This window comes from Barbus barbus (assembly GCF_936440315.1).
Source record: "Barbus barbus genome assembly, chromosome: 3".
Taxonomy (NCBI): Eukaryota; Metazoa; Chordata; class Actinopteri; order Cypriniformes; family Cyprinidae; genus Barbus; species Barbus barbus.
Window position 1 is genome coordinate 36046909 of NC_136731.1, and position 18690 is coordinate 36065598.

The 18690-nt window shown below is 36.5% G+C and overlaps 1 protein-coding gene across 6 annotated transcripts in view; it reads left to right on the top strand.

Moving 5' to 3' along the window:
- Window positions 1-14204: 14204 nt before the first annotated feature.
- The window catches only part of LOC306849387 (cytosolic Fe-S cluster assembly factor nubp1-like), a 29283-nt gene continuing 24797 nt past the window's right edge, over window positions 14205-18690 (top strand). For 5 of the 6 annotated variants that reach the window (XM_079384354.1, XM_079384351.1, XM_079384352.1 and 2 more), the window contains exons 1-3: window positions 14231-14298; window positions 14763-14867; window positions 15110-15234. In XM_079384354.1, the coding sequence (XP_079240480.1) occupies window positions 14268-14298; window positions 14763-14867; window positions 15110-15234 (261 nt within the window). In that variant the 5' untranslated portion in view covers window positions 14231-14267. Of the gene's footprint in view, window positions 14299-14762; window positions 14868-15109; window positions 15235-18690 lie in introns of all 6 variants that reach the window. The other variant, XM_079384353.1, reaches the window with a different exon arrangement.

Below are 18690 nucleotides of genomic sequence, written 5' to 3' on the forward strand. Positions count from 1 at the left end.
GTCATTCCTGGTATCCGGTAACATTTTGGCTTCATAATTTTTGGAAAAAAAGTTACATGGTTTTCATGTTTTTAGCATTCTACCGAAATAGTGACATGTTTAACTATATGGAACACATTCTGGTCAAGCTCAGTGACTTAAAAAATAAGAATTATGGGTATATTGTTCAGACACTCGCTGTGAATGTATTCCACCCTGTTAGGGACATATACATAGTTACCACACAATTTTAATAATGTAAATGCTAAACAATAATGAGCAATAATAAGATATGATATGTACCAAAATGGTATTTTTTATTCTTGAAACAAAAACAAAACAATTATTAATGAATAGATTATATCTTGATTATTAAGAACAGGTACTTTTTTTGTGCCCATTTTTGCCAACAGTATAGTAAATAATATAAATATTTTGCTCAAAAACATATATATGCTGGTAATGCTCCTCACCTCACAAAATAAGACAAAGGTATGCCAAACATTTAATGTTGCTTTCCAATTTTTATTTAAAATTACTTGTCTAACAGGGTGGACCGGAGCATTACAGGGTAGACCGGAGCATAACAGGGTGGAACGGAGCATAACAGGGTGGAACACCAGTGTTAACAGGTTCTAACAGCAAATGAGCTTTCTGTAATTGTCCTGCATGGTTTGCCATCTGTAATGTGTGGAACTGCACCTACATAATATTGTTTCAAAACATAAACATACAAAAAATAGCTATGTGGGTATAACTACAATCAAATTCAACATTTATCAGGCTTTAAAAATAACTTTTAATTTAAGTGAACTTAAATATTTTTTTTATCTAATAAAAGATTTTAAGAAATAAATAATTGACCTGTTAAGAGTATGTTGACAGTCTGTCTTGAGCTACAGAAAACCAGAAATCAGGCTTTGACAGTTGCAGATTTGAAAAACAAAAAGTATAATGCAAAAAACCATCTCAGCATATGAACTACATGTAAAAAAAAACTTTTTTTTGTAGGTAATATACAGAAATAAAGTTATCAAACACTTTACCGTCTTAACTGCATAAATTATAAACTAAATATAGACTAGTCCATATAGCTACAATTATTGCTATTACTTTTGTTCTTTGATTTGATACCTTTGTTGCTCTGATGCACATCTAATTTTCTCACAACTCTAAGTTAATTTAAGATGTTATCTAACTCATTTTAGACTGCGCTTATGAGGATACCCAACAAAACAAGATTAAATATTTTTATATATCACTGCTCGCCCTATTGGGTGGTATTTTTTTCCTCCAAGCTCGGGTTCTCTACCAGAGACCTGGGAGCTTAATAGTTCTGCAGAGTATTTTATATATATATATATATATATATATATATATATATACACACACACTACGTATATTGGCAAAAGTATTGGGTCACCCCCTTCTAATGAACATGTTTGACTACTTTAGTAATTTCTATGAGTACAAATCTTAATGTTTAAGCATATAATGATATTCTAGGGAATTGTGTGCTTCTAATTTTATAGCAACAGTTTGGACAGGACCCTTTTCTATTCTAACATGACAGTGCCTCTGTGTATAAGGCACGGTTAAAAAAAGATATGATTGAATCAGTCAGTGTGGAAGAACTTGACTGGTCTGCAGAAAGCTAAGTCCTGATCCCAGCTGAACTCCTCTGATGTGACTTTATATGCAGACCTTGAGCCAAAAACTCATCACCAAACACCAATGACTTGTATATGGGTACAGTCATTTTAGACACTTTCAAAACAGTGGAACAGAGATGGAAATACAGTTTTTAAATACATGAATTATGCTTCCATCTTTGTTGCCACAGTTTTGGAAGTGCCTTCTTCTTTTCTAAAGAAGGGGGTGTCCCAATACTTTTGGCAATATAGTATATATATATATATATATATATATATATATATATATATATATATATATATATATATATATATATATATATACACTACCGCTCAAAAGTTTTAGATCAGCAAGATTTTTTATGTTTGTAAAAGAAGTCTCTTCTGCTCACCGAGGCTTCATTTATTTGATCAAATATACAGCAAAAACAGTAATATTGTGAACATTTTTACCATTTAAAATAACTGTTTTCTATTTTAATACATTTTAAAATGCAATTTATTGCTGTGATGGCAAATCTGAATTTTCAGCATCATTACTCCAATCTTCAGTGTCACATGATCCTTCCAAAATCATTCTAATATGCTGATTTGCTGCTCAAGAAACATTTATTATTATTATTATTATCAATGTTGAAAACTGTTTTGTATGATTGTTTTTTCAGGATTATTTGATGAATATAAAGTTTAAAAAAACAGCATTTATCTGAAGTAGAAAGCTTTTGTAACATTATCACTACCGTTCAAAAGTTTTGGGGTCAGTAAGAATTTCTTTCTTTCTTTCTTTGGAAAGAAATTAATACTTTTATTCAGCAAGGATGCATTAAAGTGATCAAAAGTGACAGTATAGACATTTATAATGTTGCAAAAGCTTACTATTTCAGATAAATGCTTTTCTTTTGAACTTTCTATTCATCAAATAATCCTGAAAAAAAAATTGAACAACTGTTTTCAACATTGATGTCAACAAATCAGCATATTAGAATGATTTCTGTAGGATTATGTGACACTGAAGACTGAATAATGATGCTGAAAATTCAGGTTTGCCAACACAGAAATAAATTGCATTTTAAAATGTATTCAAATAGAAAACAGTTATTTTAAACTGTAAAAATATTTCACAAATTACTGTTTTAGCTGTATTTTTGAAGCCTTGGTGAGCAGAAGAGACTTCTTCTAAAAACATTAAAATTCTTGCTGATCTAAAACTTGAGCGGTAGTGTACATAAATACAATTGTATTCATGTACATTACCACTCAAAAGTTTCATGGAGGTAGATTAATTTGCAGTATACAATAAATACTAGTTATTCTATTAGAATTTCCACCCTGTTAGTTTCAAATTCCAAATTAGTTTCAAAAGGTTTATAGACCTAACAGGGTGGACAATTTTGAGCTAAATTAGCTGTAGTTTTTTGAGTTATCAACATTTAGCTCTCTAACCTTCTATAGATGAACATAACCTTTATAACTATGTCAGATATGTTTTTAATTTTTCTTTGATCAGACAAACATTCTCCATAATATAGCCTAACAGGGTGGAACTTTAAGAGTGTGACAAGATTTCAAAATTAATTTCAAAAACTAAAAAAAAGGTTGGAGTGAGAGTTGACACTTACCTCCATTTGTACAGTTGAATTCCAGCGGGAAAAATAAACAATATCACTTCCTGAAAATGATCTCTGTGGAATTGTAGTCTATTTTAGAAGGCGGGGGAGTACATACTAACAGGGTGGAAGATGACTTTAGGGACACGGTAAATTAAGAAAATAAATATAGTTTCACATGATTTATATGTATGATTAGATTAAGTTTAGCCTAGTCCATAACATAATTTAAAAATATTTTGAGGTTTTTATCATTTCATGGTTTATATTTATAGTGTAAGTTGATTACTTTGCACTGAGGACATGATAAAAAACTGAAAGCATGTATCAATAAAAACAAAATAATATTTTTAATGTCTGTTATCTCTGTTTAAGTGATAAAGTAGACCTATTATGTATAATTTAAGAGAAAATATGAGTAAGTAAAACATAGAGACAGAAAAGTCACTGTATGGCCAACAGGAATGACCCACATATGTATAGAGCGAGAGAGAGAGAGAGAGAGACCTTATAGACAGGTGTCTCTTCCTAATTATGTCCAATCAATTTACTCCAATCAATATTTAGAAATATCTCAAACATTTTCCAGAGAGATTTGGTGTACCTGAGCTAAATTTGAAATGTCATTGCAAAGGGTCTTAAATATATATATATATATATATATATATATATACACAGTGGTGTGAAAAAGTGTTGGCCCCCTTCCTGATTTATTTTTATTTTTTTGCATGTTTGTCACACATTAATGTTTCAGATCATCAAACAAATTTAAATATTAATCAAAGATAACACAAGTAAACACAACATGCAGTTTTTGAATGAAGTTTTTTATTATGAAGGGAAAACAAAATCCAAACCCACATGGCCCTGTGTGAAAAAGTGCTTGTCCCCTAAACATAATAACTGGTTGGGCCACCCTTAGCAGCAACAACTGCAATCAAGTGTTTGCGATAACTTGCAATGAGTCTGTTACAGCGCTGTGGAGGAATTTTGGCCCACTCATCTTGGCAGAATTGTTGTAATTCAGCCACATTGGAGGGTTTTCAAGCATGAACCGACTTTTTAAGGTCATGCGACAGCATCTCAGTAGGATTCAGGTCAGGACTTTGACTAGGCCACTCCAAAGTCTTCATTTAGTTTTTCTTCAGCCATTCAGAGGGGGATTTGCTGGTGTGTTTTGGATCATTGTCCTGCTGCAGAACCCAAGTTCGCTTTAGCTTGAGGTCACGAGCAGATGGCCGGGCATTGTCCTTCAGGATTTTTTGGTAGACAGCTGAATGCATGGTTCCATTTATCACAGCAAGTCTTCCAGGTCCTGAAGCAGCAAAACGGCCCCAGACCATCACACTACCACCACCATATTTTACTGCTGGTATGATGCTCTTTTTCTGAAATGCTGTGTTACTTTTAGGCCACTCCTGGGAAGGTTCACCACTGTTCCATGTTTTCGCATTTGTGGATAATGGCTCTCACTGTGGTTCGCTGGAGTCCCAAAGCTTTAGAAATGGCTTTATAACCTTTTCCAGACTGATAGATCTCAATTACTTTCTTTCTCATTTGTTCCTGAATTTCTTTGGATCTCAACATGATGTGTAGCAAACACTTTTTCACACAGGGCCATGTGGGTTTGGATTTCGTTTTCCCTTCATAAAAAAAACCCTTCATTTAAAAACTGCTTGTTGTGTTTACTTGTGTTATCTTTGATTGATATTTAAATTTGTTTGATGATCTGAAACATTAAAGTGTGACAAACATGCAAAAAAAAAAAAAATCAAGAAGGGGGCCAACACTTTTTCACACCACTGTATATATATATATATATATATATATATATATATATATATATATATATATATATATATATATATCTATATATAAGGAAAGGACGTGATGTGTGGCCAAGTATGGTGTCCCATATATATAGGCCTTATATATTCCTCTAGTCTCCTCTAGTCTGTATTTCACCGGTTTCAGTTTTTTATGATTTTTTTGTTTTGTTTTGGGGGTTTTTATCAGCGATGGCTGGTTGCAGCTCACTTGCAGTCCTCTCGATCTAACAAATCTCCTGCAGGGTCTGCGGACAGAGCACAAGAACAAATTGTGGCGGGTATGCTGTCATATTCTGACACTCCAGTGTTTTAGTGTGACTCAAGCTCTCCAGTATGACTATGTGTGCTGATGTTTCTGTCTGACTCTCTTATTTTCTGTACAGGGCTATGGAGACAAATAAGAAATGGCAAGATTAGCACATTTATAGTGAGTGAATCCAATCATTGTGATGGCTGGTGATGCCAGTGAGCCACTCCCCATGGGCAGCACACTGGCACTCTGAGTCACTGCAACAATGCACATTTGCATTCTTGCTTCTCTCTTTGCTTTGCCAGCACTTTATAAAATTCACTCACACATCAGAGGGCTCAAGATTTGTTTAATCTTGTTGATCTTGCTCTCCACAGAGCAAAATTCAGCTGGAATGCTATTTTATCTGGTCCATTTAATATCTTCTTGAGCATTAATTAATAAAAAATATGGTTGTTTTTCAACCAGCTTTGGCTGTTTTCACTGGATGTTCACATAAATACTTTGGGAGGAATGTGAGGTCAGAATAACACTACAGTATGTATTCTCTCCATACCAGCATGGTGATTACTGTAATTACCTTCCAAAGAGAAATGAGCACCCGCACTTAATAGCCTACTAAGCACTGAATTTACATCAGATGAATTATAGACACAGCAAAGCCTGGGTTCTCTCAAGCATTCCTCCAAATATATTGGATTAAATGAAGGCTTGGCAGAAATCCTGGATCATCCGTGACACATCTACTGTTCCACTTGGAATCATCAAGACACGTCACTGAACAGAAGTCATGTTGTTCTAGTATAACAAGTGAGGGCTGTGTATGATGAAATTCCACTAGAGTCTGTATCGCTCACTGGAAGAGAAGAGTGAAAGTACTGGAGATCCGCTCTCAATGATCCACAGTGCCATCAAAAGAGAACACTCTTGTTAACAATTGTTGAACATGTCTCTGGCCCTTCAGGGTGAGTGCGTCCATGGATATTGGTTACACATTCTTCGCTCTTCAAGAGTGCTCACCAATCGGCCGCATGTTGACTGAAGTGCGCTCTGCCATCCTTTGTCCAGGCCTTTAAGAATGGGCTATAGCCAAGCTTCGAAGAGCAAAATCTAATCCCGCAGACTAGCCTTGGAGGCTAATCTACGCAGGAGAGCGAGTGGTCCTGAAGGAAGTGCAGCAGATTAAAGCCTTTGTCCTTGGGGCCTGGAAGAAAGACCCATCACATGGGGGCTTAGCTCAGTTTCTCCACCATGAATCATAGACTCTCCTTCTCAAAGAGTTTGAGTTGAAGAAAAGTGTGCTCTTTTTTTTTTTTATTAATAATAATAATAGTAAAACATAAATGAAGGAGTGGATTGCAGATCTACAATGGCCCTCATAATAATGTTAATTATAATATTTCTTGAATAATTATTTATCACAGTTACATTTATGCATGTTAGAAAATAAGTTAAATGTGGCTTTAGTCTGCCTTTTTACTCTCTAAGAAGCTGATCTCATTGTGTGTGTGTAGTTAAACATATTTGTTAAGATTCAGGGCAGAGCCCGGCAACCTTGAAGTACAGATAAGTGTTCTCTCTATGTGTGTGAATGTCTATCTTTGCAGCTAGATGCAGAGAGCGAGAGCTCTAGGAGGAAATCGTCATTTGCCATCACCCTGATGTCCAGAGTAACAGATATATGTTGTATTGTGTCTGACCTCTGATCAATTGTCACCAAAATAATCACTAGAAATATGCTTCGAGTTTTATGTCCATGTGTGGAGATTTTCTAAGTTATCTACCAACCAGAATCTTGCTTACTTGCTTACTTAGTATTGACGTTCAAGTCAAGTTCAAGTTCAAGTTGAGCTTTATTGTCATTCCGCTACCTGTGGGGACATGCAGTGGAACGAAATGTCGTGTCTCGCAGGACCACGGTGCTACATAAATACAGACATTACAACAATGAAGTAAAAAAAACACTATAAACCTATACACTACTAACAGATTTAACTATAAGTATACTATATATAAGTATTTACCCTATACAAACTAAAAAGGATAAAAAATACAACTATACGAATGCTTCACATAAATATTACCCTATACAAACTAAAAAATAGAAGATAAAAAATACAAACTATACGAATGCTTCACAAATACTGTACATGTGCAAAGAGAGACATTTGAGTCAGCAGCTGGTTGGGGAACAATGCAGGATGGTTTGTAGTGCATGAGCATGTAAACATACATATATTGCTGAGTTTTTTGTGAGATTGTGCACACGCAGCAGTGTGTGTAAGTGTCCATAGTGCACATAGTGTAAGGTGTAAAGGGTCCATAGTGTAAAGTGTCCATAGTGCACATAGTGTAGAGTGTGAGTGTCCATTATATTCTAACAGACGTAATTAGTGACCTCTGTTAGAATATAACTACTGGTGTATAGAACATGTACGCAGAGTGGCCTACGAACTCCATCGCGAGCATTGAAGCTGTCTTCTGCTGATGAAACTGCAAACTATTTTCCTTCAATCTGACTCCTGGTATTTGTTCAACACACCTGGGGCCTCATGTATAAAACTCTCCCCAGACAGCAACATAGTGTTGGCCCAGATCCGGCCCATATCTGGCCCGTGTGAAATCCATGCTGGCCAGATGTGGGCCGGATCTGGGCCGACACAGATTTCATCCTAAAAGTGTACGTACGCACAAAAGCTCGATTTTGAGTACGCACAAAAGTTTTCAGATTTATAAAACCACGCGTATGCCAGAACCTGCGCAAAAATCCCTTTATAAAGCCCAGTCAGGGGAAGATTGTGCATACGTGCATCTCCACCCCGACTCCTCCCAGAGATCACATATATGGAGCTTACAACGCCTAGTTTTGCAATGCAATACATCATCTGCATATCATTTCCATGCATATTCCCATCCACGTGACACCATGTTTAACACCGTCAAAGGTACAAGACCTTAAGGAAATATGAGATTTTCCATGGCCAGTGGAAAAGAATGAGGGCAACTATATTCTAAAATAGGCTATTTATCGGATAACTAATTTGTATGGATATTTTTATATATTTATTCTAAAACATACTGGATGATTTAGAATAAATATATAAAAATATCCATACAAATTAGTTATCCGATAAATAGCCTATTTTAGAATATAGTTGCCCTCATTCTTTTCCACTGGCCAAATAGTATTTCAATTGTTTTAAACAATTCAAATCAAATTAAATGTATGCAGTTTTTCTGAAAGGGTGAACATCTTTTAGCTATTTTTAGTGGAAAAAGATAAGCCTATTTTTAGTGGAAAAAGATAAGCCTATATATTTTATTGCAGTGTAAATACATTTGTCTGATTTGGCGCATCACTGACAAAGTATTTTAAAAAGGAAACGCAAATCTTACCGTTTTTTCAAGCTGTATCCTTCAAATACAGTGGTATTTTTCATAATGTTGTGAATATGCCTTGACATGCCATCAACACCTCCGTGCAGCTGCAGTTGTACAATAAGTTATCATCATTACACCTATCTAAATCGGACAATGGACCGTTCGACCACCAAATTCAGCAGTATCCGCCAGTATCTAAGTAAGTGCGCATATGTATATGTATATATATATATATATGTGTGTGTGTGTGTGTGTGTGTGTGTGTGTGTGTGTGTATATATATATATATATATATATATATATATATACAGTATCGCACAGAAGTGAGTACACCCCTCACATTTATGTAAATGTGAGTGAAGTGAGTGAAGTGACATACGGCCAAGTATGGTGACCCATACTCGGAATTCGTGCTCTGCATTTAACCCATCCAACGTGCACACACACAGCAGTGAACACACACACACCGTGAACACACACCCGGAGCAGTGGGCAGCCATTTATGCTGCGGCGCCCGGGGAGCAGTTAGGAGTTTGGTGCCTTGCTCAAGGGCACCTCAGTTGTGGTATTGAGGGTGCAGAGAGCGCTGGACATTCACTCCCCCCACCTATAATCCCTGCCGGCCCGAGACTCGAACCCGCAACCTTTGGATTACGAGTCCGACTCTCTAACCATTAGGCCACGACTTCCCCATATATATTTTATTATATCTTTTCATGTGACAACACTGAAGAAATGACACTTGCTACAATGTAATGTAGTGAGTGTACAGCTTGTATAACAGTGTAAATTTGCTGTCCCCTCAAAATAACTCAACACACAGCCATTAATGTCTAAACCGCTAGCCACAAAAGTGAGTACACCCCTAAGTGAAAATGTCCAAATTGGGCAATTAGCCCTTTTCTCTCCCTGGTGTCATGTGACTCGTTAGTGTTACAAGGTCTCAGGTGTGAATGGGGAGCAGGTGTTAAATTTGGTGTTATCGCTCTCACTCTCTCATACTGGTCACTGGAAGTTCAACATGGCACCTCATGGCAAAAAACTCTCTGAGGATCTGAAAAAAATAATTGTTGCTCTACATAAAAATGGCGTAGGCTAAAAGAAGATTGCCAATACCCTGAAACTGAGCTGCAGCACAGTGGCCAAGACCATACAGCGGTTTAACAGGACAGGTTCCACTCAGTACAGGCCTCCCCATGGTTGACCAAAGAAGTTGAGTGCACGTGCTCAGCGTCATATCCAGAGGTTGTGTTTGGGAAATAGACGTATGAGTGCTGCCAGCATTGCTGCAGAGGTTGAAGGGGTGGGGGGTCAGCCTGTCAGTGCTCAGACCATATGCCGCACACTGCATCAAATTGGTCTGCATGGCTGTCGTCCCAGAAGGAAGCCTCTTCTAAAGATGATGCACTAGAAAGCCCGCAAACAGTTTGCTGAAGACAAGCAGACTAAGGACATGGATTACAGGAACCATGTCCTGTGGTTTGATGAGACCAAGATAAACTTATTTGGTTCAGATGGTGTCAAGCGTGTGTGGCAGCAACCAGGTGAGGAGTACAAATACAAGTGTGTCTTGCCTACAGTCAAGCATGGTGATGGGAGTGTTATGGTCTGGGGCTGCATGAGTGCTGCTGGCACTGGGGAGCTACAGTTCATTAAGGGAACCATGAATGCCAACATGTACTGTGACATACTGAAGCAGAGACTGGGCCGCAGGGCAGTATTCCAACATGATAACGACCCCAAACACACCTCCAAGACGACTACTGCCTTGCTAAAGAAGCTGAGGGTAAAGGTGATGGACTGGCTAAGCATGTCTCCAGACCTAAACCCTATTGCATCTGTGGGGCATCCTCAAATGGAAGTTGGAGTAGCACAAGGTCTCTAACATCCACCAGATCCATGATGTCATCATGGAGGAGTGGAAGTGGACTCCAGTGGCAACCTGTGAAGCTCTGGTGAACTCCATGCCCAAGAGGGTTAAGTAATGGAAAATAATGGTGGCCACACAAAATATTGACACTTTGGGCCCAATTTGGACATTTTCACTTAGAGGTGTCACTTAGAAGTGACTTAGAGGTCACTTAGACATTTTCACTTTTGTGGCCAGCGGTTTAGAAATGAATGGCTGTGTGTTGAGTTATTTTGAGGGGACAGCTAATTTAAGGGGAAAGGGAAGTGGTGTGTGGCCAAGTGTGGTGACCCATACTCGGAATTTGTGCTCTGCATTTAACCCATACATTGTAGCAAAGTGTCATATCTTCTGTGTTGTCACATGAAAAGATATAATAAAATATCTATATATATATATACTGTATACTTGGCCACACACCACTTCCCTTTCCCTTTCCCCTAAGTACCTGAATATGCCAAGTATGCTAAAATGAATGAGTGAATGAATGAATTTTACCTGAAAAGCACTGTAATAATGTTCAAATGCGTATCTTTTGGTCAGATGGCCATGAAGTCACCTTTTTCAATCAACTGAAATATAAGCCTCATTGAAGCCTTATAATATGGTTGCTAATTGTATATGCTAATCAAATGTTGTATTTTGGATGTAGGTATGCTTCTAAATGAGATCTAAAGCCTTTGAAAACTTAACATAGTCTGAAACACCAAAAACAACCCATATTGGAAATTGGGTGTACTTCATATATCTGGGCTCTGCTCAAATCCAGAAAACACACATATTTGACATCTCAGGTCAGTTAAGATGTAGTCGTTCTTCATTCATTATCATTCACCCATGAGATAGCCTAGGCCTATGATTCATGAAAAACAAGAATTTTTTTTTAGTTCAACAAAATGATTAATTCCTTTGATTCACATAACACGACACAAGATAAGGGTGATGCACAAGACAAAAACACTTGATCCTTCAAATTCAATGTGCATCTACAAGATGTTATCTATATATGTTGCGCCTTTAACACTCAAAGCACAAACTCACGTCCCCTGTCTTGCCTTATTCATAACATAGCTGTTCTAAAACCCATTTTTGGTCTCTCACTCTAACAATGATAACCATAAGATAGATGAGCAAATATAAATACCCACTCTTCTTATTGGTCTCTGAAGTACAACAAAATAAAAAGAAACCCTCGCACACCATTTCCAGTGAACAATGACTGGCAACTTGGTCTACCTTAAGCTAGCCAAGTGGAATAGTTTCCTTGGCAACAAACTGACATTTATTTGTGCACTTGCCCTAGGGTATTTGAGGTTACAGAGACACCTTTATGGGTAGTCAGTGACTTTCTACCATTTATGAGTCAGTGCTTTTATATAGATTTGCATGATTTGAGTGCAAGTCATGTGAATGAGGGGATCTCCAATCACAATAGTGTGCTTGTTATTCAAAATGTTGCTGCTTTGTGTTAGTATTTTTTATTAAAATGACGTTTGAGTTTAAAGACATTTCTCAGTTATTATAAGTAATAAATAAATAAATAATTAAAAAAATAAAATAAATAAAAACAGTTAATTGATTATAAATTCAAAAGAAATTCAGACATGCCAATTCCCTTTTCCTTTAGTGATTCCTTTGTCACCCCCTACAGAACAGAATGAAGTATTGCACTGGTCTTTGCATCCACTAAAATAACTTTTGTAGTTTTAATGCTGTACATTTGACTCTTTTCGCTCAAAGCTAAAATGCATTTAAAAAATGTACTACACTAATATTTTGTATTGCCTTTCCAAGAAAATATAGCTTCTGCACAGTTTTCAGATCAACTCAGCAAGAGAGACAATTCCTCAGCACACCTGAGGGGCTCATAAAAGAGGTTTTATATGAATGCGGGATGAGGGGGTGCGAGAGCTCTCCTCCCATAATGCCTGTCCATGGGCGTGACTCTTCATGGCTGGCTGCACTCTATAAGCATTTGTAAAGGGTGTAAAAAACAAAGGACATCTCATATTACATTCCCTGTCCATGGAAAACTCATGGGTGCAAAATTTGCCACCTTTTCCCCACAACATGAGCCTCAGAAGTTCAAAGAGTCAATCTCAAAAGCTTTGTAAGAGTTGTGGATGACAAATGGCCAGAAGTCAGCCAATCACCTTTTGCCTTTTATGTCGCTCTCTGGCATTTAAAAATAAATATCCGTAACTGGGCAATTCAAGCACAAAGCCATCCTGTATACAGTGCCATGGCCCTTGGGAGGGACTAGGAAACTAACTCCAGTGATGCCAGAAAGTCATTTCTGCTTCCTCAAAAACCCTGCACAAACACTTGAGTTAACGCTTTGATGGCTTAGAGGTGCAACTGCATTTTAATCATTGTTTAACTAAAAACAGCTGAGTGAGTGTGAAGATCTGAGATCAGAAATTGTGGCTTAATATATTTGTAATTTGTAGCCACAGGGTGACATTCCTCTTGATTTGCACAAGAGTTGTTACAGCTGACCTTTCATACACATTGCTCAAGTAGGAAGAAGGTCACCATTTGTTTTTTTTTTTGTATGACACCAATATATCTCCAAGTCACCACTAAATATGCCACATACTAAGAAAACAACAATGCCTTGATAAAAAAGTCATAAGTATAAGAGTCACATCATTTTGTAGAAAATCTGAATAGACCTGTTAGCCTACCACCTAGAAGTGAGAAGATATTCAGAGAGAAAGTTCTTCATAAAAGGCATCCCAGAGCTACTTGTCAGTATAAAAGTTAAGGAATTCCTAAATAAACAACCCTGCAGTTATATAATTCAATACCTTTCTCCAAAATACCTTCACACTTTGTTCTAAAACATAAATTACACACAATCATACCTCAAAAATGAGTTTTAAAGCTGCTCTAAATATTTTTAATATATGAATATGTTTCTATGATTTTTAAATGGTTTATTATGTATAGGCTATATAAGCTTTGTTTTATATTTATATGTTAAAGTTGATAACTACTTGCTAAGGACTATACATCTGAGATGAATCAGATACCCACTGCAGGCTTTATGTAACAGTTTGTTAAAAAATGTGCTAAATTCATGGTATTACTGTATTTATGTAGAACAGAATATGAACTTATTCATAAATCGATCAATACTATTTTAAAAACTCACAGACTATTACACATATTTTGTGTGAAAATGATTTGGTGTAAAGTGGCCTTGAGAACACAGTCAAAGGTTTATTTTTATCTGGAGTTAAATTTATAACTCATCATTATAAATGCATCTAAAATAGTAAAATAGTTAAAATAATATTTTAGGGGGAAAACAGAGGCACATAAAACAACAAAAGAAGAAATAAAAAGCAGTTTAAAAGAAAGAGATAATTATGTTGCTCATAAAGCTTTCAAATGATTGAAATATTTAGTCATTTATCGTGTTATGTGAAATTTTTGTTATGTTTGTATCTTAATTTATTTTATTTTTTACTTTTGACTGCCACACAAACCAAAGCCTCACTGTGTGTAAATTGGATGCCTATAAGTTATTATGCACCCAAACAAATTTACCGCAATGCCCTAACAAGAGACTGTGCGGAACCTTCGACACGCGGCATTATCCGGGGAAGTTCATTGTCATTGCACCACTGTCAGGAAGTGCGCATGTTTTGAAAGATGGCGGACGTTCCTAATGATGCACCAGAGCGTAAGTTCTATGAATGTTAAGGCATTTTCACATTTAGCGTATAGAGCCCCCAGTTTCCCAGGCTGCCTTCTGTGTAACTTACAGTTTAAATTACTCTTTCGCCAACTCTACACATATTAGACACGCTGTGCCTCTCTGATCTTGGAAAATGACATGTGTCATATGAGAGAGTCTGTCACAACAGCTGCCTAGACCTTTACATTACTGTTTACTTTAACATCCACAAATACAGTTACAATATGCTGTCAAGCTAAGCTTGGGAACTTCTGGTCTTTGAATGGCATAGTGAACCTATGTCTAAATCCGCCTGTCTTTCAGTGTATTAATAATCTCGGTTACAGGCAGAAAAGGGAGAGACGGAGTCATCTGTACAGAGATCAAACTTACAGAGGCATCTGTTCAAATACACACTACACATTTCTGTTTATTAAACAAAATATTAAACCTGTTGTCATTCTCTCTAGACTGTCCGGGCACGAGCAGTGACCAGGCTGGTAAATCATCAGCATGTCAAGGATGCCCAAACCAAAACACATGTGCGTCTGGTGCTGCCAAAGCTCCTGATCCAGGTATGCATACATACATAAATATCACCGCTAAAATCAGTTTCCTCCACGATGCTTTGAATGCTCATAAAGGAAGAACAAACAAAATTAAATTGAAATTGTTCTAAATGTTATTCAAGGTTGATGGCATGTCTTTTTAGATGTTAACAGATGATTATATACAACATCAGTGTTCTTTTTTATTAAAATAGCTTGCTGGCTCGATCTAAATCTGAAGTGTGTGACTTTGTTTAATCTCATTGCAGCCATAGAGGAGATCAGACAGAAATTAAAGCACAAGATTCTGGTTTTGTCTGGAAAAGGGGGTGTTGGGAAGAGCACGTTCAGCGCACTTTTATCTCATGCATTGGCCAGTGATGACTCCAAAGAGGTAAGACTAAAGAACGCTGCATCTCTGTACTATGCTGCAGATTTTTTTCAAAACACTGCAGTAGTTTTATACAGTTATCACTTGTTAACTGTAATATATATATATATATTTATTTGTACCATGGTCTGTCTGAATACTACAAGTCAGTTTAATCACTTCTATATTTATGTGCTGCTTTAATTGATGCACACAAACAGAGAAATCGCAGATTGCATTGCGCACACACATAGAGTAGCATAGAGGCTTGTTGTCAATGCTGCCCCGTGACTTTTATTAATAAAATTGCTTAGAAATTGGATCGCAATATTATATTCCTCAGCAACAAGGTGGTAAAATTGCTGTTTTTTAAGGGGTCATCGGATGCGACATGCACTTTTACAAGCTGTTTGAACTGAAATGTGTGTTAGCAGTGTGTGTCCACAACCACCCTATAAAGATCCACCCAGTGTTTTTATTTTAATCTCGTTAAATCATTTCCCCTTTGTCAAATCGAGTCGATCTCAGATACCTGTCTGTGTGATGTCACACGGACAGGCCCCTCCCACAATTGTTCGATTGACACTAGCGTTTCAGCACAGACTGGACTGGTGTCTTACCTTAGATCCGCCCTGAGTGAGCTGTCATCAGTCCGCCATTGTTTCACCGCCGGAGCACATGTAGACAAGAATCTCTCCAATTGAGGTGTTTTGTTGTTGGATGTAATAATGAACATAGCAGTCGTCATTTACTCCCGACATCTGAGCCACTGAAGACGCAGTGGATTACATTTGTTTCTGAAGGGAATGCACCCCTTGATCTACCTAAATGCGAATCGTTTGTGAACCAGCTTCACCTCCAGAAGAAGTGAGTGTAAGGTTTTTTTAATGAATCTTTATAAATCGCCTTCCCTAATAATGTGCTCGTTATCGATGAATGCGGCTAAAGTTGACTGTCTCTCAGAGAGTGGCTCGGAAGAGAGGGGCGGGGTGAGCAGAGCTCATTTGCATTTGAAGGGGAATGCAATAAAACAGCTTAATGTTGACAGAGCTGTTTTTGACAGGGTAAAAACTGTGTTGTTTTACACTACCATTGAGAAATTTTAACCAAACTCTGTTACAGACCTTTCATTAAGACATAACATAAGACATAACTTGTGGAAAATGGGCATCCGATGACCCCTCTTAGTAACAAAACACAGCGTCATTGTTTGTAGAGAGAGACGCAAAGACACAGGTGATTCACACACATAGCTGTCGTCTCTCTCTCTCTCTCTCTCTCTCTTTCTCTCTCTCTAGATCAATATATTGATAATTTAAAAAAATTGTGCAATTCATTCAAATAAATGTGGTCTTATCTCTGTGTCTGATTTGAAGCGGGCAGAATGCCTAGCACTAATGACCCATAACAGACGAAAATAACCATCATTTTTACCCTTCTGATAAATAATCATGGTATAAGCGGGATAATGCACAGTTAGCTGTGCATTAAATGATTTTAATGCACTCTGCTTTGCGTCGGGTGGTGGCGAAGCAGAGTGCATATTTTCTTCTTTAAAGATTGCATGCAAGTTGTTCAGAGTAGACAATACATCACTAATTTGACTAACAAAGAATTTTATGCTTTTCTTATTGCTAGGTTTGTACACAGCTATAAGTGTATTTTTATGATTATCATGTGGTGTTGGTTGGTTTATGCATAAGTTCTTGGAAGCTTGCACAGAAGGAAAACATTTATGTCGGTGTTCACATTAAGCCTGGTTCAGGTGTTTTATTAAAGTGTTGACTTGATGGTTAGTACAGATTTGGACTTTAGATTTTTAACAGATTTTGATTTATTTGCTAGTTTATTTACATTTTGATTAGTGCTGTCAAACGATTAATCACGGTTAATCGCATCCAAAATAAAAGTTTTTGTTTCCATAATATATGTGTGTGTACTGTGTATATTCATTATGTATATATAAATAAACACACATACAGTTGAAAATATTTACTTGTATATACAGGTATATATTTATATTATTATATTTTGTTATATTTAAATATAATTAATATATACATAATATATTTTTCTTCAATATATACATGCATGTGTTTGTATTTATATGTACATAATAAATATACACAGTATACACACATTATGTAATCACAAACTTTTATTCTGGATGTGATTAATTGCGATTAATCGTTTAACAACACTAATTTTGATATTTTGATACTTTTGAGCTTTTCTTTTTATTCACATGCACACACAAATTGTCAAATATTTGTGAACTTTCCATTTTTTTCTTCTTTAATTACTATGCTTATTATAAATAAAATCTATTGATTCAAAGAAGTAAAATATATTTTTTCAGCCAACTAGGCTTACACATAGGACTGTGGCATGTCAAATGGTACATTACATTGCCTTTGACGTTACACTGACTTTGACTAAATTATAGAGTGTTAGTAGAAAGGATGCTAATTCTGGCATACCTTGATGTCTTCCTTCCTCTGCCAGAAAAGCTAGCATTGTTTAGATATCAGACAAAGCTATTGTTTTGTCCAATATTTGTCTCACTATTAATGTGACAACAGTCAAAGTTTTTCTATCAAGACTCAATCATGACCTGCCCTTTTTGATTAAAAATGCCTTATTTTTTGCACAGAAGAAATAATGTGCCTCGATAATGTGCCTCAAAATGAGTTGGGAAGCCATTTGATTGAATGCCGCAGTAAAAGGGAAAGAGTAGCAATGCTCGGGTAAACCGCTATAGAGCTGATGTCACGACAGAGTTAGAGCCGGTGAATGCGGTTTACAGGTTTCATAGAAAGAGAACTATATGCACCAAATGTGTCGTAGAAACTGAATACTTCAATGGTTGCGGTGCGCTCAACACGAGAGACGACGCAAACGCAGTGACATGTGAAATAAAACATCCTCATGTATTAAAGAAGAGTGGCTTGATTAAGTGCTGGAAATAACGGAGGATGGGTAACAAAACTCTGAGACATACAGTCACACACAAGAGTATTATACAAACTGTACTTCATAATGTTAAGACAGCTATAGAATTCATATGTTCACGTTTTTTTATATTTAACTTACAGATCTCAGCTTAAGTTTTGCTTCAGTTTCTATTCTATTCTATTCTATCAGTTTGTTTTGATAATATATGTTAGGCCTATATTATAGACTCAAAAACAAGGTCCGTTATTTATCAGGTTTTTGACTTTGAGTCTCTTGCTCATCAAGGCTGTATTCATTTCAAAAATACAGAAAAAACATTGATATAGAAAATATGAAATATTATTGCAATTTCTAATATTGGTTTCCTATTTTAATACCTATACTTTAAAATAGCATTTATTCCTGTGATCAAAGCTGGATTTTCAGCATCATTACTCCAGTCTTCAGTGTCACATGATCCTTCAGAAATCTTTCTAATATGATGATTTATTATCAGTGTTGAAACTGTTGTGCTGCTTCATATTT